The sequence below is a fragment of the Pavona decussata genome, unplaced genomic scaffold (assembly GCF_977016875.1).
Source record: "Pavona decussata unplaced genomic scaffold, jaPavDecu1.1 SCAFFOLD_37, whole genome shotgun sequence".
Taxonomy (NCBI): Eukaryota; Metazoa; Cnidaria; class Anthozoa; order Scleractinia; family Agariciidae; genus Pavona; species Pavona decussata.
The window spans coordinates 683,796-699,828 of NW_028145459.1; the positions used below are offsets into that span (position 1 = coordinate 683,796).

The 16,033-nt window shown below is 40.1% G+C and overlaps 1 protein-coding gene across 1 annotated transcript; it reads left to right on the forward strand.

Moving 5' to 3' along the window:
* Positions 1-149: 149 nt before the first annotated feature.
* Positions 150-14,098, forward strand: LOC146483889 (vesicle-associated membrane protein 4-like). Its single transcript, XM_085105207.1, has 6 exons — positions 150-484; positions 8,805-8,848; positions 9,550-9,716; positions 10,897-10,976; positions 11,734-11,785; positions 12,940-14,098. The coding sequence occupies exons 1-6, from the start codon at positions 422-424 to the stop codon at positions 12,996-12,998; spliced, it is 465 nt and encodes a 154-aa protein (XP_084961333.1). The 5' UTR covers positions 150-421; the 3' UTR covers positions 12,999-14,098.
* Positions 14,099-16,033: the final 1,935 nt, after the last annotated feature.

Genomic DNA, 16,033 nt, shown 5'->3' on the forward strand with positions numbered 1-16,033 from the left:
AATTATCGTCTTCGAACTGGTTTGACAAAAATATAACATATTTTTCAATATTAAAAAAGAATGCAAGGAAAACTAAAACAGCCTACCAGCCCCTCCCTAGCAAAAACGTTTTGTCATGGCGCGGTTACTCAGTTCTTCTCTGTTGTGCAAGGACAAAGAAAATTCGTGACTTTTTCACCTGATATTTCAGGAAGTTATTATTGTGAATCACCGTTTTGCGAGAGGAAGAAAGCAGGCAGAAACGTTTGCTATTTCATAGAAATACTTCTGAGTACCGGCGCTGTTTTCTTTCGTTACGGAGTTGTGGATTTAACAGAGTGCCACGTGTAAACCTAGATCGATCACGGGAAGATGACAATGACGTGATATGCTGGGGAATTGCACATCTATGCGCTTGATTTAGGTTTTATAACCAAATATCATGCCTCCTAAGTTTAGTCGAGTTAATGGAGAAGATAGGTCTTCAGCAAGGGCGTCTGAAAGGGTAAGTATGGTTCAGATATAAATATTAGTGTAAGTCGAGAAAGTAATTTATAGCTGATGTAAGCTTACATGTAGTCATTTATGATCCTTTGAAGGTTTATTTCTCCTTTAATTTATCTAATTTGATGGTTTGCAATAACATACCTCCAGACGTGTTCAATCAATAAAATCGATAATCGGTAATGTGTGGTTCCAGAAAATATCCATACCCCCACCACGGAGGGAATTGGAAATTCCAGAGGGGTGGGGGGGGGGGGGGGGGGTCAATGGCCCAGGAAATTCCAGAGGGGAGGAGGGGTGAATGGTGGGATAAGTTTCCAGAGGGTCAACTTCACATTCGTGTCAGACATAATTGTTGAAAATTGTAACTTACCAACTTAGCAACTTCGTAGATCTTTCTTGAAGACGCAACTTTGCTTAACAGTTTCAAAGAAACCCTTGTTACATTAAAAACATGTTTCCTTTCTCCGATAAGCCTTTGTAAGCGAAGTAGTCCAAGTGAGACAAGAAATTTTTGTCTGCGTTGCATGACTCAGTTGTTATAAAACTGTTGTTTGTGAAACTTTCTTGCGTAGAAAAATATTGTTCACTGGCTACAATTAAATTTGTACCAATGTTTTTAAGGGAAACTTTTGTATGGCTATAAAGTGAAAGCCCCAATTTTACATAAAACATTGAAATATTTGTTTGTTATTTTTGTCTAAAGTTACAGGCAAAGGTCAATTCCCGGGATCAATTGATCAGTTTGTCAAAACTGACCTGTGTTAAAACTTATTTTGTCCAAAGTATTTCAATTCAAAGTCCAAAACCATTAACTTAATTTCTATGTCAAAATTCAGCAAAATAGAGCCAATTCAACATTCTTTTAATGCGTTATTGATCTCATACAAAATTTGCATAAGAACGTGAACATGCTAATTTCGTTTTGCGGCTCCATTTCGTCTGCGGTTTCAAGTTACGATCCGAAAGGTCAATCTGTCTCCCTGCTCTGCTAATGCTTATTTTGTTCAAGCTATTCGGATTCAATAAGAAAACTATGGACTAAAATAACTAGACTGAATGATTACCATGAGAAATATATTTGATTAAGCAGAACTAAAGCGATAATCCTTTTCAGTTTTGATCTCCTACAAATTTGCATAGGAACGTAAACATGACATATGCAAATTAAATAAAAACCCATTTTTGCATTGCCGGACTTATTCCAACAATTTAGATTTAAAATCTTCAGCGAAGCTAATGGTAAAGTTTGATGTCAATGACCACAGGTAAATATAAAACACAACAATTATTTCAGTATCAAGAGCTTTTTGGCAAACTCTACCGGTGAAATTGAACAGCGCGCGCGCTCTTCGATAACGCATATTTTCTCCTCGTGTAGGCAGTTCTTGATATTTCTAAAATGTTTACATTAAACTGATTTTTGAGGCCTTCTTTTGAAATAAAACTTTTCCAGAGGGGGGTGGGGGTGTACCCTGTATTTGAGGAATTTCCGAAGGGGTGGGGGGGTTAAAAAAATGCCTCAAAAATGGAAAATCCTGGGGGGTGGGGGGGTCCTATGTGAAATTCCCTCCGTGGTGGGGGTATGGATATTTTCTGGAACTACACAATTCATAAAAAAATCGATAGAAATTTGCATTTGATGAATCAAAACTCGAAATTACTAACTAGTGATAAACACGCATTGATGAAAATTACAATGTTGCGCCCCGGGAGGGCGGGAGGGAAAGCGAACTCGAACACGAACCTAGCAGACACAACTAGCGATCTAACAGCGTGGAGATGCGAACATGATACTCTTATTGAGCCATCCCTGTTATTAATGAACCTCTTTGATGAATCAAAACTCAAAATTACTAACTAGTGATAAACACGCAGACACGTTTGGGCCAAAGAATTCTGTTTATTGATGAAAATTACAATGTTGCGCCCCAAAGGAAGTAGAAAAGGAGTTGGCCCAAACGTGTAGATGAAAAATATTGAAAAAAAAAATATTTGTATAAGGAAAGAAACTGTATAACCGTAGGAATGCGTGGAATCAACAATTGTGACTGAAGAGGCCTGCGGCCATAATGTCAGCTACCGAAGAGCGCGCGCACAGCGGTAGTGTTAGGTATTGCTTGTAAGCATCAGAGCGCCAGTCGCCGTGGAGTTGGAGCAAATGTTCCAGGACTCCTGCCTGGAACGCAAAAGTGGCACCGCCCCGGCGAAAACTATGAGGGGAATAGTTCGTAGGTGCAAGGCCGAGTTTGCCAAGTAGTTTCTTGAGAGTCGTAGTGAAGAAGGACGCAGTGACAGGAGTAAGGCTGGTAGGAAAGCAGAAGAACGGATCGTCAGGACTAGCAGGCACCAAGCTGAAGTAGTGATGGATGGCGGTGACTGGACAAAGAGGTGAATGTGGAATGCTGGGCAGAGGGACAATATGGATGCCTTCCTTATGTTGGCGTGTCTTGGACCATTTAATGCGGAGGAAACACCCAGAGGTCGTGAATTTGATGTCGCTCCTAGTGAGGCCGGGATGGCGGTCAAAGGTGGAAGCTGTGGACGAGACTAGGTTAGACTTGCGCAGAAAGGAAAAGAAAGCCACCAGGAACAAAGCCCATATCATGGCGTGAGATGGGCAGTGCATGTCCAAAACATGGTAGATGTCGAGTAAAATCGAAGGGCGTAAGGGGATGTTTTTGACGAGAAGCGGTACCCAAAACGCGCTTGAGACCTTTCTTGGTGAGGGAAACTTCGAAACGAGTGAACGAGTCAGTTGACAGACCATGGTAGAGGTGTAACAATCGGACAGCGTTGAGGTGACCCAGAATGTACTGATATGAAGAGGTCCGCTGAGTGAGGAAAACCGCGTAGGAGGAGATGGTCGAAGGTGACGCTGGAAGAGGAACCAACGAGAAATCTTGGCAAAAACGGTGGAAAGAATTCCACTGAGAGTGTAAGTTGCGCAGTGTTCCTGGGGCATAAGCCTGATGTTGTATCTGCGAAACGCGGTGCTGAAGCTGAGAATACAAGGATGTAGATGGTGTGTTGGTGGCTTGAGCAGAAGAGCCTGGAGAGGGAGAGAAAAGGTCAGATTAGCAGTCAATCTCGAACTGAAACAATTCAGGTGGACAGAGAATGTGTGTGGTGGGGGTGTCAGTGGTCAAGTCGTCAAAGCGAAGGTGATGGACTGGAGATAAGTGCCAGCAACTGAGATGATCAGCGATGGTGTTGTCCACCCCAGCGATGTGTCGGGCAAAGATGTCGATGTCATGACGAGCGGTGAGGAACCAGATTTCCTATAAACACAGGTGCATCCCGGGAACGCGAGAACGGCCGGAATTGATGGCGAGCACGCTATTTGCATTATCGCACTGCAAAATAAGGCGTTGACCGCCAAGAAGTCCGCCCCAAAGCTAAAGCGCCACCATTATTGTCAACAGTTCCAAAATATTGATGTCGTGTCCAAACTGACTGAGAATGGGGGCGGGAAAGGGGGTGTGAAAATACTGCCCTTTGAAATAGCCGCCGGCACCGGTGCTGCATGCGTCAGTGGAGAGGAATAAACGGTTGTCAAGCCAAGGTGAAGTCTTGATAAGCGAAACACCATTGTAGGACGGTAAGAAGTGGCACCACCAGCGGAGATCGGAGTGATTAACACTTGAAAGGGGGCAGTATTTAGACAACCGGTATGTTCGGAGGGTGTAGAGCAGAGACGACATGAAAACGCGGGCTGGACGAACACACGAGGTGACAAAAGACATGACGCCAAGCAAAGACTGCAAGTCGTGTCGTGAAACGTGCGTCGCGGAGAGCAGAGATGTGCAGCGGGACTGTAGCTCTAAAAGGCGGTCAGGAGTGACGGAGAGGGTCATATCGGTCGTGTCGACGAGAACGCCAAGAAAGACCATCGAAGTAGCCGGAGGGGAATCCTTATCAGGAGATGTACTCAGTCCGAGGCAGCGTAAAAGGTCTCCCAAGGCCTGAAAAGCGGCTGCTGATTTAGTGGGAGTTTCTGCTCCCCCAAAATCGTCGATATAATTAGTGCAAGAGTAGCCAAGATTCTGATACATAAAGGTGACGGCAGAAGTGGTGGTCTGGCACATCATGGCCGAAGAGCGAAGACCGAAAGGAGGAGCGATGTCGAAATAGAGGGTATCACGGTGCTGGTAGCCCAAAAGATGATAGTCCCGTGGGTCGATTCGCAACTGGCGGTAAGCTCGACTGAGGTCTTTCTTGAAGAGATGACAGTGCTGGCCCTTTTGGCGGATGATATCGAGCAAGGCATCCAGACCGGGTAGGCGAAGAGAGAACGGTTCACCGAGATAAGTGTCGCGTGGAATACCACAGTTTACTGATTGACCGGGAGGGTAACTGAGGTCAACAACTACCCGAGGTTTGCCGGTGCGGCTGTAAGCGATTTGGAGAGGAGAGATCGAGATGTCGATGGAGAGAGGATTGGTAACGAAGGGCCCACAAGTGGCGCCAAGTTCGCATTCTGAGCTTAGAAATTGGTCGATGACTGTTGGATTGGATCTAGCAGAACCATGATTCTGAGTGGACTGGACGGGCGGAGAACAGCTGGAGTATCCGACCGGCCAGCCAAACTCAAGAAAATCACACAGAGACTTGTCAGGATAATGGACGAGACGGCGGCGCCATTCGGGGATGTTGAGGTGCGAGGGTACTGGAAGACGAAGCGTGAAGGCGTTGGGACCAGTAGAATGCTGGAGGCGGGAGTGGAGAGAAATGAGACGCGAGGTAAGCGAGGACTTCAAAGGGAAAGGACGAGGACGATGGGCTGAAGGAGAGCTGGTGGGCAAGCGAGGAGAAGCTGGGGATGGACGTACAGGATCAGGTAGTCATGCCTGGGATGGTGAGTCTGTGCGGCGAGCTGGGACGGGAAACTTCCGCTTGGGGCATGCGAGGGCTTGGTGATCGGAGCGTTTGCATACGACGCAAACGTGTTGCCGAGGGCAGTCAGTGGACAAACAATTGTTGTACCAGGACCATTCGTCGCAAATTTGGTGACGCGGAATCGCTGGTTTAGGTGGGGCAGTAATCGATTCGCCATTACCTGGAGGTTTAGCCACTTTACGTGGAGCGATCTCAGATAGCAAGGACGATGGGGTCAACAACTGGACCTTGAGATGATCAAAGGAGTCCCCCCACTTAACCAAACCAAGCTCGAGGGAACGCAACACTTTGTAATGAAAGGAGCGGACCGCTGACCACTGGTACGCAGACGCCAAAACCATAAGTTGGTGGAAGTGGTCGAGAAGAGCGGCGTAATGGGGTTTTGAGGCGCTTTGATGGATGATGACCAAGTACCCCACGCAAAATTCAGGCATGGACAAATCATTATACAACTTAGGCTCACCTGGGGCGTAAATGTGTGGCTAAGGCTGCAGATGCAGGGTCTTTTGAGGGGCCTTTAAGTCGCCAAGTGATTTCCCCGGACTGGACTCGGCAGAAGTAGGTGAAGCGAGTTGGCCGCCTTGCAGCTTGGCAAGCTGTAGCTGCAACTCGAGCTTCTTGCTGTCGAGCTCTTGAGATTCTTTTTGCAGCTGAAGAGCTACGAGTGACAGAGATATACTGGCGGCAAGCGGCCGGTCAGGGGGCAGTGTTTGTTTTGTGTCCTGTCCTGAGAGCGGAACTTGTAGAGTCGCTTGAGGAAGAGAAAGATCATCCACAGGCCTTCCTTTTGAGACTGCGCCGGGATCGATCGGCGATTTCGAAGCCTTGCGAAGTTTTTCGGCATGTTGTGACGGTGACGAGTCTAGCAGATCTCGAGAGGCCTTGAACAATACACTCTCATCGATGGAAGGCAATGTCTCCCACTCGTAATCCGTGCTGAGATGGCGCTGACTGTTGCGTGTGGTCCGGGACAATGAAGCCATAGTTTGAGAAGCAAAAGAACGAAAAGATAGAGCGAAGATAAAGCGAACTCGAACACGAACCTAGCAGACACAACTAGCAATCTAACAGCGTGGAGACGCGAACATGATACTCTTATTGAGCCATCCCTGTTATTAATTAACCTCAACTGTATCGGAAATACAATCATGTAGATAGAGCAGTTTTCAATTGAGTGTCAAAAGTAATTTCGCATTTGCTTTGGTTTTGCATTACTACGCTCTGTGATTGGTTAACAAAACTCGCGCTACTTTCTCAACCAATGGGAATCCAAACCAAAACCAATCGTGTTTTCACAATCTGCTTTTCACAATTCTCGCGCTTGGCACCAGTTTCATGTATTTGCTTTGAATTCTGATTGGCTTGTTGTGTTGTTTACATCTGTTGCGATTGGCCAGAGTAATTACTTTGGTTTTGGTTTTACAACACTCAATTGAAAACCGCTCTAAAAATCGATGAATGAGTACATGTACATGTACGTGCTGAGTGCTTATCAGCACCTGAGAAAGCTGATGTTGATGATTAGCACTATATCTGCGAACTCTCATGCATTATATGTGAATCTCATGCCTGCGGACTAAAAACATCTATCTCACACATTGAGGACAACTTCTCACGCCTAACTCACAAATCCCGATGAGCTGTTCTAAAAAAAATTCATTTCATTTTATGTATTATTTCTTTGCTCTTTATAACAATCGCAAAAGCTTTCAAATGTCTATGGTCCATTCAAATCATATTAACATGTTCAAAGGTCTTCGGAATATCTTCGGACATTTTCAGCAACATTCGGAAGTCTTCGGAAATCGTGGTCATGACGAGACAAAAATCTCATGCATTTGACTCAGAAAAAGTTGGCAGGTATACACTACAATGTTCAACAATTTTACAGTGCAGAGGTAAGGGACACGTAATAAGGCTCATCAAGACACTAATTACTATATATTCCTTTTATCAATATTTCTTGGTCAATTCAGTAGTTGGGTCGGCTTACTAGTTAACTTAGTAAGTACTCCGTATAATTGAGTCTCACTTCAGATGTGACGCTGATAATTTGACCAATCCATCTCCATCTCTATTATTTGATTACTTTTCAAAAAGGTCACAACGTTTTTTAATGTTTGTACATGTTTTGGATGAAACTTCATCCATCTTCAGTACAAGTAACAACCCGCCAGTGGGTGTGATATAAATACAAGAAGGATACAAAAGTGTTACAAATATACATGTAGCTAGTAAATAAATTACAATACATGTAAATGTAGAGCACATGACTACAGTCAACTCTCTGGTAAGCAACCACCCTTGGGGCACAACAAATTGGTCCCTTATGGGAGGTGGTCGTTTATGGCAAACATCAACAAAATAAGCCTAATACTGGATGGATTAATTATTACATAAAAATGTTACCTTTAGTTAGCAGCTAAAATAGGCAACTGGAAACTAATTTATTTGATTTTTTCACATCTACATAAATGTATTCATTCTTCTGATGAAATTTGTCTGTAAACTGTTATTATCTGTCAGCAGTCTGGGGTAGCGTAATTAAAAATTTAACTTTTGTCACTTCTGGGTAATGATTTACTAACAATCATACGTGATTACATGTATGTCAGGTGGTCGCTTACCGGAAACAGAGGACAAAAGAATAATATTCTAATTTCTGGCCTAAAAAGTGGTCACAGTCCCTTAAGAAAGCTGTTCACGAAGTAGTCGCTTACGGGAGGTGGTCGCTTATGAGAAGTGATAGCTAATTATGGCGTGACAATAATACATGAAATGGAACAGAAAATATATGCAGTGTACTGAGTAGGTAAACAGGTTGAACTAAATAGGCAGGAAAATTATTTGCTGACTGTTGAGTGAAGGTTTTACTCAATGAATAAGCAGTGCCTCCTTGATTTTGAGCTGGAAGTGGGTGGAGGCAGTGTCCAAGATGGAAAAACAATGTTCAGAACATAAAGCATGGTGGTTTTTGTGTTGTAAAATGTGGGAATTCTTGTAAGTGGAAAGGTGCTCCCAGCTTTGTACTGTTATCTTCCAAATTAGGTTTAATATGTACATGTATTTTGGTGTACAGGGTTTAATTAAAATCAACAATACCTGGCTTGGTTTCCATAACAACATCAAAGAGAAGAATAATGAGCACAGAGCACCCTCAAACAGTCCAAAGTCATTTCATTGTTAAAATTGTTGCACCATGGGTGCCATAGACAATTTAGTTAGACACCAGCAACAATTATGATATAAAAAAAATAATCTCTGCATGTGTCATGGGTTTTTTTTGGTGGCTGTAGCTATAGGGTGGGAGATTGTTTTGCAATTGACTCTTAACAATCAAGAAATGGCACTGATGCTAATAAAATAATTATACGTTGTTAAGTTGCGGAGGCACATGAACCAATATTTTATTTTCCTGACAGGCTAGTTTGCTTGATGATTCAGATGAAGAAGATGGCTCCAACATGTGAGTAAAATTGAGTGAGCAAAACTGGCTTGCAAAACTGGCTTGCATGATACATGTACAGGAAGGAGGGCAACATGTTTTGTTCTGCATGTCTTGCATTATGAACGTATAGTGGTCCTAAAGCTATGCACAACCTGTGGAGTCAACATTGTACATGTACACATGCATATTGTTTTGTTAATTTTTATGAAAATTGGCATTGATATCAGTCATACAAGTCGTGTACAGGTGTACCTCATGACACGATTTTTCAAAGCAGGTGTACATGTACAGGTTTTATACATGTACCTTGGCTAACCCAGGTCAAGTATCAGTTTTCAAAACTTGTTTATAGTTCAGTCATTAATGTAGTTTTTTTGTATTGTACAGTACATGTAAGTTTGTTTTCATCCTATGTTTTTTGTTGGCCACTTTCACACTGTACTTTACACAAGTAATTTAATATTGGCCTCGTGGACATGCTTTTCAGCAAGAGAAACAGAGACTAAGGCTATTCAGTGTTGAGTGGGATTTGAACCCATGACCTCTGTGGTGCCGTTGCAGTACTCTACCAACTGAACTATAGTGTATCAAGCATGTACTAACCTTTCAGTGATACAAACAGCAATTTTGTATTATTTTGAAATGCTTTTTCCACTCCTTGCTGAACTTTTATTTAACTTACATGTAAAAATGATTCTTGTAATAATTGTCTCTTTCAGTTTTGCAGCACCAGATGAATTCCGGCACGTCAAGCCACAGCCCTCCGTGAAGGATGGTATAGCCAGAGTAAAATCTGAAATTAAAGGTGTCATGGGGGTAATGCAGAACAACATATCCAAAGTGCTCGACAGGGGCGCAAAGTTAGAGGACTTGCAAGACAAGTCAGGTACAGCTGCACAGCATGAAAATACAATGAAGTGTGTATTGATTCTAGAAGGAACATTTTTCAAACCTACACATATTTACGGTCATGATTGAAGATGTAATGTAGTGTCCAGCTTTTGGTATGAAAGGGATGCTGAACAATAACCTCTGTGTATACCATTGAAAAAACACTGCACATGTTGTTTTGAAATGGTTATGAACTCAAGGCAGTATGGAGTACTAAGTAAGTTGTTAGTTTAAGGTTACCCGGGACCTTCAGAGGTGTCTTCAGAGGTGTCTCGCGTCCAAGCGATGTAGCGCGTCCAGTTTAAACTGTAGATACCTGAACCCTCATATCGAATTAAAGCTTATAGAGCTGGCTAAACAACTAAACCAAGAATTTTGAAATAAAATGAATTGCCGAATTTTTAGCGCTGTTTTCTCGAATAAATTTTTCACTTGGAGGAGCCATTTCAAAGAGCTAAAACTCAAAAGGAATTTGTTCGTTTGCCTTCAAATTTGGACAGTAGCTAGTTTAACATATAAACAACAAAAACGTGTCTGCGAATTTTTTCTTGCGAAATATTTTTTCTCTGAGAGTGATTTTTGTACGATTTCTCCACATTTTTTTCATCCTATTTCGAAAATGCTCTATAACTATTCACTGCGATTGAAAATGGCAAATCGCAGACACCTTTTTCTAGCGCTTTGGGTCAGGAAACTGAGGAGCAAATTAAATTAGCAAAAAACAAAATTCACTTTGACTTGTAGCTTTAAAAAGGTGATTCAGATGCTCGCAATTAGAGGTCGTGAAAAATTTGACAATTTATTTTATTTCAAAATTCTTGGTATGGTTTGATAGTCAGCTCTATAAGTTTTAATTTGAAATAGGGGTTTAGGTATCTACAGTTTAAACTGGACGCGCTACATCGCTTAAACACGAGACACCTCTGAAGGTCCCGGGTAACCTTAACTCCTTGGCCAAGCTTGCAAATTGACTTTCCTCACTACAGTAAAAGTTAAAATTTCTCTTTTTTTGTCCAGAGACATGGAGAGCTTACACTAGCTTTAAGAGTACTAATTGCACAGTGGACCAATATACATGCATGTGTAATTGACAGTGTCATTATTGAAATTACACTTTGTAGTACATCTAATGGGGGTTATTGGTAAAATTGTTCTGATTTTCTCCACAATGGTAGAGGACCTTGAGATGAGTGCATCACACTTCAGATCAGGATCAAGACGACTGCAGAGGAAACTATGGTGGCAAAATTTCAGGGTGAGTAAGAGATAGAGAAAGACAAGCAGTACATTTTTTATATCCATGTAAATGCATAGTATCAAGCTCAAAATCTTTTGTTGCAGCTCTTCTCGATGTTTATGAAGTTGGAGTTGCAAAGTTTGCAGTGTACATGTTGGGCTTGTGTTTACAAGTTTGGTGGATGTAGCCCAGGTTTAAGAAATTCTTCCCCAAAAAGTTTTCTCTCTCTCCATCAAGGTGCACAAATGCATGTTGTCAAACTGAAGGAAACCCAGCCAATTTGTGTAGCATTTGATGACTTTGGGTGGGGAGAGGATCAATGTTAACCAGTCCATCTCAAAGGTTCATTACACCATAATCTAGAGAAATGAAAATGAATATATACTGTACTTGTTAATCAAATAGGTTTGAAAAATTTCTAATCTTTTAAAGTCTTAAATAAATATATTTTGCCAGTTGTATCGAAAACATTTTTTTCTAGAGTCTACCGAGAGCCTTTCGGGCTTAAAGGTTACAGATGTAGTAATACAACTCATTACACAAATCGCTAGTAGCCAAGATTAGTACAAAAGACCTGCATTGAATGAACTTTATTAAATGTTATAATTTGAATGTTAAATAATTGTCCTAGAAAAGATGTTGAAAATTTTGACAAAAAATTTAAAAGTTAGAGCATCAGACCTTGTGTGCACTTGGGTACTAAAAGAAATATTGCGATAAGTAATTGTTATTTTTCTGACATGGTTGTTTTTTTTCTTTCCTTTTTTTTTTTTAGTTCAAGCTGATCTTTGCCTTTATTTTTATTGTAATCCTCATTGTTATAATAGGTAAGTTCAATATTCCTCAAATTTTGACTTTGCAAAGGTTTGTTTGGCATTGGAATTTTTTTTGTGCATGTACTCTAAATGCGGCATCAGTTTGTCACACAGGTGGTGTGAAAGCTCATTTATTTTGATACAAAATTTGTCATTTTAATTAAAAAATTCATGAGACACTTTCCTTCTAAATTTGCTCTTATTGCTGACATGTAATCTTACATGGCACTATTAATGATAATTTTTTTCCCCTCCCCCTCCCTCTTGCATTTTCATTTTCACCATTTTACCTTAAATGTGCCCCCAAAAATATGATTGTTTTCTTTTTGCTTTCCGTTTATTTTTCCTCAACCATGATTTAATTCCAAACAATTTTTTGCCCTCTGGTTTTGACTTTTCTCAACTCTTGGTTGATGAGGTTTAAAATATAATATTGTAAATCTCGATTAATTTACCTTTAATCTTGGATTAGCATAAATTGGCTTTCCAAAAAATTGGTCATCTGTTGGTTTGCTGGCATCCTTTCTTGAGGAAGTGGTGTTCCTCCTTGCTCTTCTTGCAAATGAAACTGGAGCCAGTAGTGTTGTCTATGTGGACTGATCAATGTACCTGTGATCTGCCTGGGTTTACATTATTTAGCATATATGATGACACTATTGTTGTTGGTTTTATTGTTGCAAGCCCTCATCTTCTCTTGGTACTCTTTTGATTACAAGTCTTTTAATACCTGTAGCTCAAGTAGGAATGAGATTTAATCAGAAGAAACAATAATTTAAACGGTTTGGTTCACAACTAAGCCGGGATTAAGTCTCTCATTAAAATAATAATTATGTCCCCAAGCTGGTAATATCTTTGGCCTTTGTTTCAAATGATTCTTGCAAACAAAGGGTCTGGATTTTAATTCCAGACTAGTTGTTATGCATGTACATATATGAATAGAATAGATGCAAAAACTAAAGCCCTCCACACAACTACTGATCAGAAGAGAATACATGTACCTCTATCTGTAAACAAAGACCTTCAGTTGGTAAGTTGTATAACAAAGAAAGGCTACCACTCCTATATTTACAGTATAACAGTACTGTAATGGAGCAATTGTCACTGTGATATTGTTCAAAGTACATGTAGTAAATAATAATTATTGTTGTTTATTGCCATCGTTTTAGTTCCTATTATTGTCAAGAGTAAATCTGACAAGAGTAAATCCAGCAACCCAAGCAGATGAAAGTGGAGTGAATATTTGTACTTTGAATCAAATTATTGTATTTCTGTGTATATTCATGTAGATTTTTTAAGTGTCCTCCTCTCATTTCAAATGACATTACAGTTCAAGCTGTATCTGCGTATTTCACTGAATTTACCAGAACCTGCTTTTCTCTTAATGCCACTGAAAGTTTTGGGTGGTCCTCTCAGTATAATCATGGACACAGTGTCAAAGTGTTTATTCTTAAGTTGGGCCATACAAATGTAGTGGCATGTTGCTACAAATTGGTCTAGAAAAATTAATTTTCTCCAACACCATCAATTGTGGTCCAGTCACAAATTTCACCAGAGAAGCACACGTATTCCTTTAGTTTTAACACATATTGGTGCAACTTTTAGAAAGCTCAATATCTCAGAATACTTAATTCTACCTAAAAGTATTAAGCCATGAGAATTAGTTTGAATATCTTAAAGTAGACTCATTTTTGTGACAGAATCCAAGGGGGGTTACTGTTACCCTCAGCAACCAGTTTCTAGAATATATGCTGCAGTTGTGGCTCCAAGTACATCTAGGTGCACTGTATTCTTTACCCTGGCATGTATAAGCAGAGCCCTCTCTTTTGAGCATGTTTCCAAGAATGTCCACTTGGTGGAGGTTTGACTGTAGCAACAAGGGAAAATCAGAATGAATTATATGGTAGTTCCTATTCAATTGTTGAGGAGAAATTGATAATTTGGACGGCAGTATTACAAAACAAAAAAATGAATGACAAATATTATTCTTTTCAACTTCATGACGTGGTAAGGTCAGGAAATATATTTAGAGAAACTTGATTTCAAACACATTAAGCAGACACTAAATCATAATTTATAGGGCCATATATCACAAGATTTTATTGGAACAAGATTCGAAGACTACCTCTTTTATCTCCTGACTCATGCTATATAGGGAAAAAGGTCTGATTTAAACTTGAGGGAATATAAATTAATCAAAAATTGCAATTTTACAGTGTGGTATGTACATGTAGATAAGCATTGGTAAATAAAAAATATGTAATAACATGTATTGTTTCTGTTGCACAAATTTCAAAGAATAAAATTATGATCGTTTAGTGAACTGAATTAACAGCCTGCAAATACAAAAAAAGGTCAAGCTTATTTACCCACTCTCCTCCCCAAGAGTTTTTTTCTCAGGGAGGAAGTCCTGGACCTGAGTGAGAGGTGAAACTCAAGCCTAGTAGCCCACAGACTAAGTTCCTTGCGTTTGTATTATATTTGTATTATATTTGGCCTTGGGTTTTGAAGCAGATCTCAAGAAACTTCACATTTTTTGCTCATCATGGCAAATCTTGTTTTGTATTTAGTCTGCGTTAGAAGTTGTTATGCTAAGCACGGAGTGCTAATTCTTTATTTTAATTTATCAAAAAAAAAAAAAAAAAAAGAAAGAAAAGAAAGAAAATTAAAAGTTCTAATCTACATGTAAACATATACCACTGCAGTTTTGGTGCTCTAGTAAGGCGTCGTGTAGTTGTTTCAGTTTTAAGGATTGTTGACGTTGTTTTGTTACCATTTTCACTTTGCTAGACAGTATGATTTTATAAATTAACACGAAATACAATGCCTGCCTTAGCTTGCATAACTTGATGCAACAGTAGAGGGGATGTGGTGTTGCCTTGTGGCAAACCTTTGCCAAAGTTCAGGTTCATACAATCTCCTCATCACTCGTGTTGTATCATGTTATGTACATCATGGAGGTAGATGCAGAATTTTCTGCTTGTATTGTCTGATCCAACGTAACTTCAGTTGGAATTTGGCAAAATCCAGCCGCTGGAGTAGAGAATCCAGATCATTAGAAAAATGTATTCGTAATCCTTATACTAGTGAAATCTGGAACGCTTTGTGCGATATCTGAAATTCAGTAATCCAATTCAGAATCCAGAATCCAAGAAAACCCTACGAATATCATACGTGTATCCCTGGGGATTAAGTTTAGGTTTACTAATACTTGGTGGGGGGGGGGGGGAGGGGTGGACTTACATGATTAGAGAATAATTGGGGGAGCCGAATTCCCATACTAAGATTACTCTTCATTACTCTCTAATATTAAAAATCTTAAGATCTTAAAAAAAGATTTTAATATTTTAAATCTTATTACACATTGTGTATAAGGTGTTTGGTGAAGTGCCCTTGAGTTTGTATACTGGGTGATTTGCTTTCCTGCCCTGTCAAAATGAGAGAAAAATTAAAAAGAAATTAACAATCATATTTCAATGCCTTCTGTTTTTATTCTGAGTTTGTCTCCTTAGTAGGATGCGGATAAATGTTTGAAATAATTTGTCGTTGAAACAGGAAGTCGAGAAGGAAATTTAGTCAATCAATTTTTTTCAAAAAAAAAGAAAAGAAAAGAAAAGAAAAATAAAACAACAACAACGAACAAAAACTAACAGAGATCTGTTGGCCAAAACCTACTCCCAAGCCCCCACCCCCCCCCCCCCCCTCCGCCACGCCACACACACACATACACACCCACACAATTCTGAATAATACGCGGCATTCAGGGAAAACGGACCTTTTTGCATTTATTCAGTATAATTATTTAATGTCAGGTATGCAGTAGGATTATTTGAACCCCATGTTTTATTTTATCGTGTTTTCTTTTTTATATATAATATGTTGGGCCTGAAGTTTCAATCCTGTCAAAGAAAACAAGTTATCGAACATACATACAAATGCCATTGGCTGGAAGAGGTTACACCTTGAAAACGTTCACTAAGAAATACATAGTTTCTTTATCCAAAAGAATACCTCCCCACAAACTTCCCCCTTCAAACCTGTCACTGTAAAAAGAGACTTCTACGACTTCCATCCAGTGTGCCTTGAAAAAGATTTCCATTTAAGACAACGAATGTTAATTAAGTTTTTCAACAGGGATGATAAGGTAATTTGGCCACCATAAAGACATTCGAGTGATTCGTTCCTACTTCGCCCCCGATACAGTGCTGGCCACAGTTTCTTCATTTTATTATTTTATAAAAATCTATAGAAACCAAAATGTAA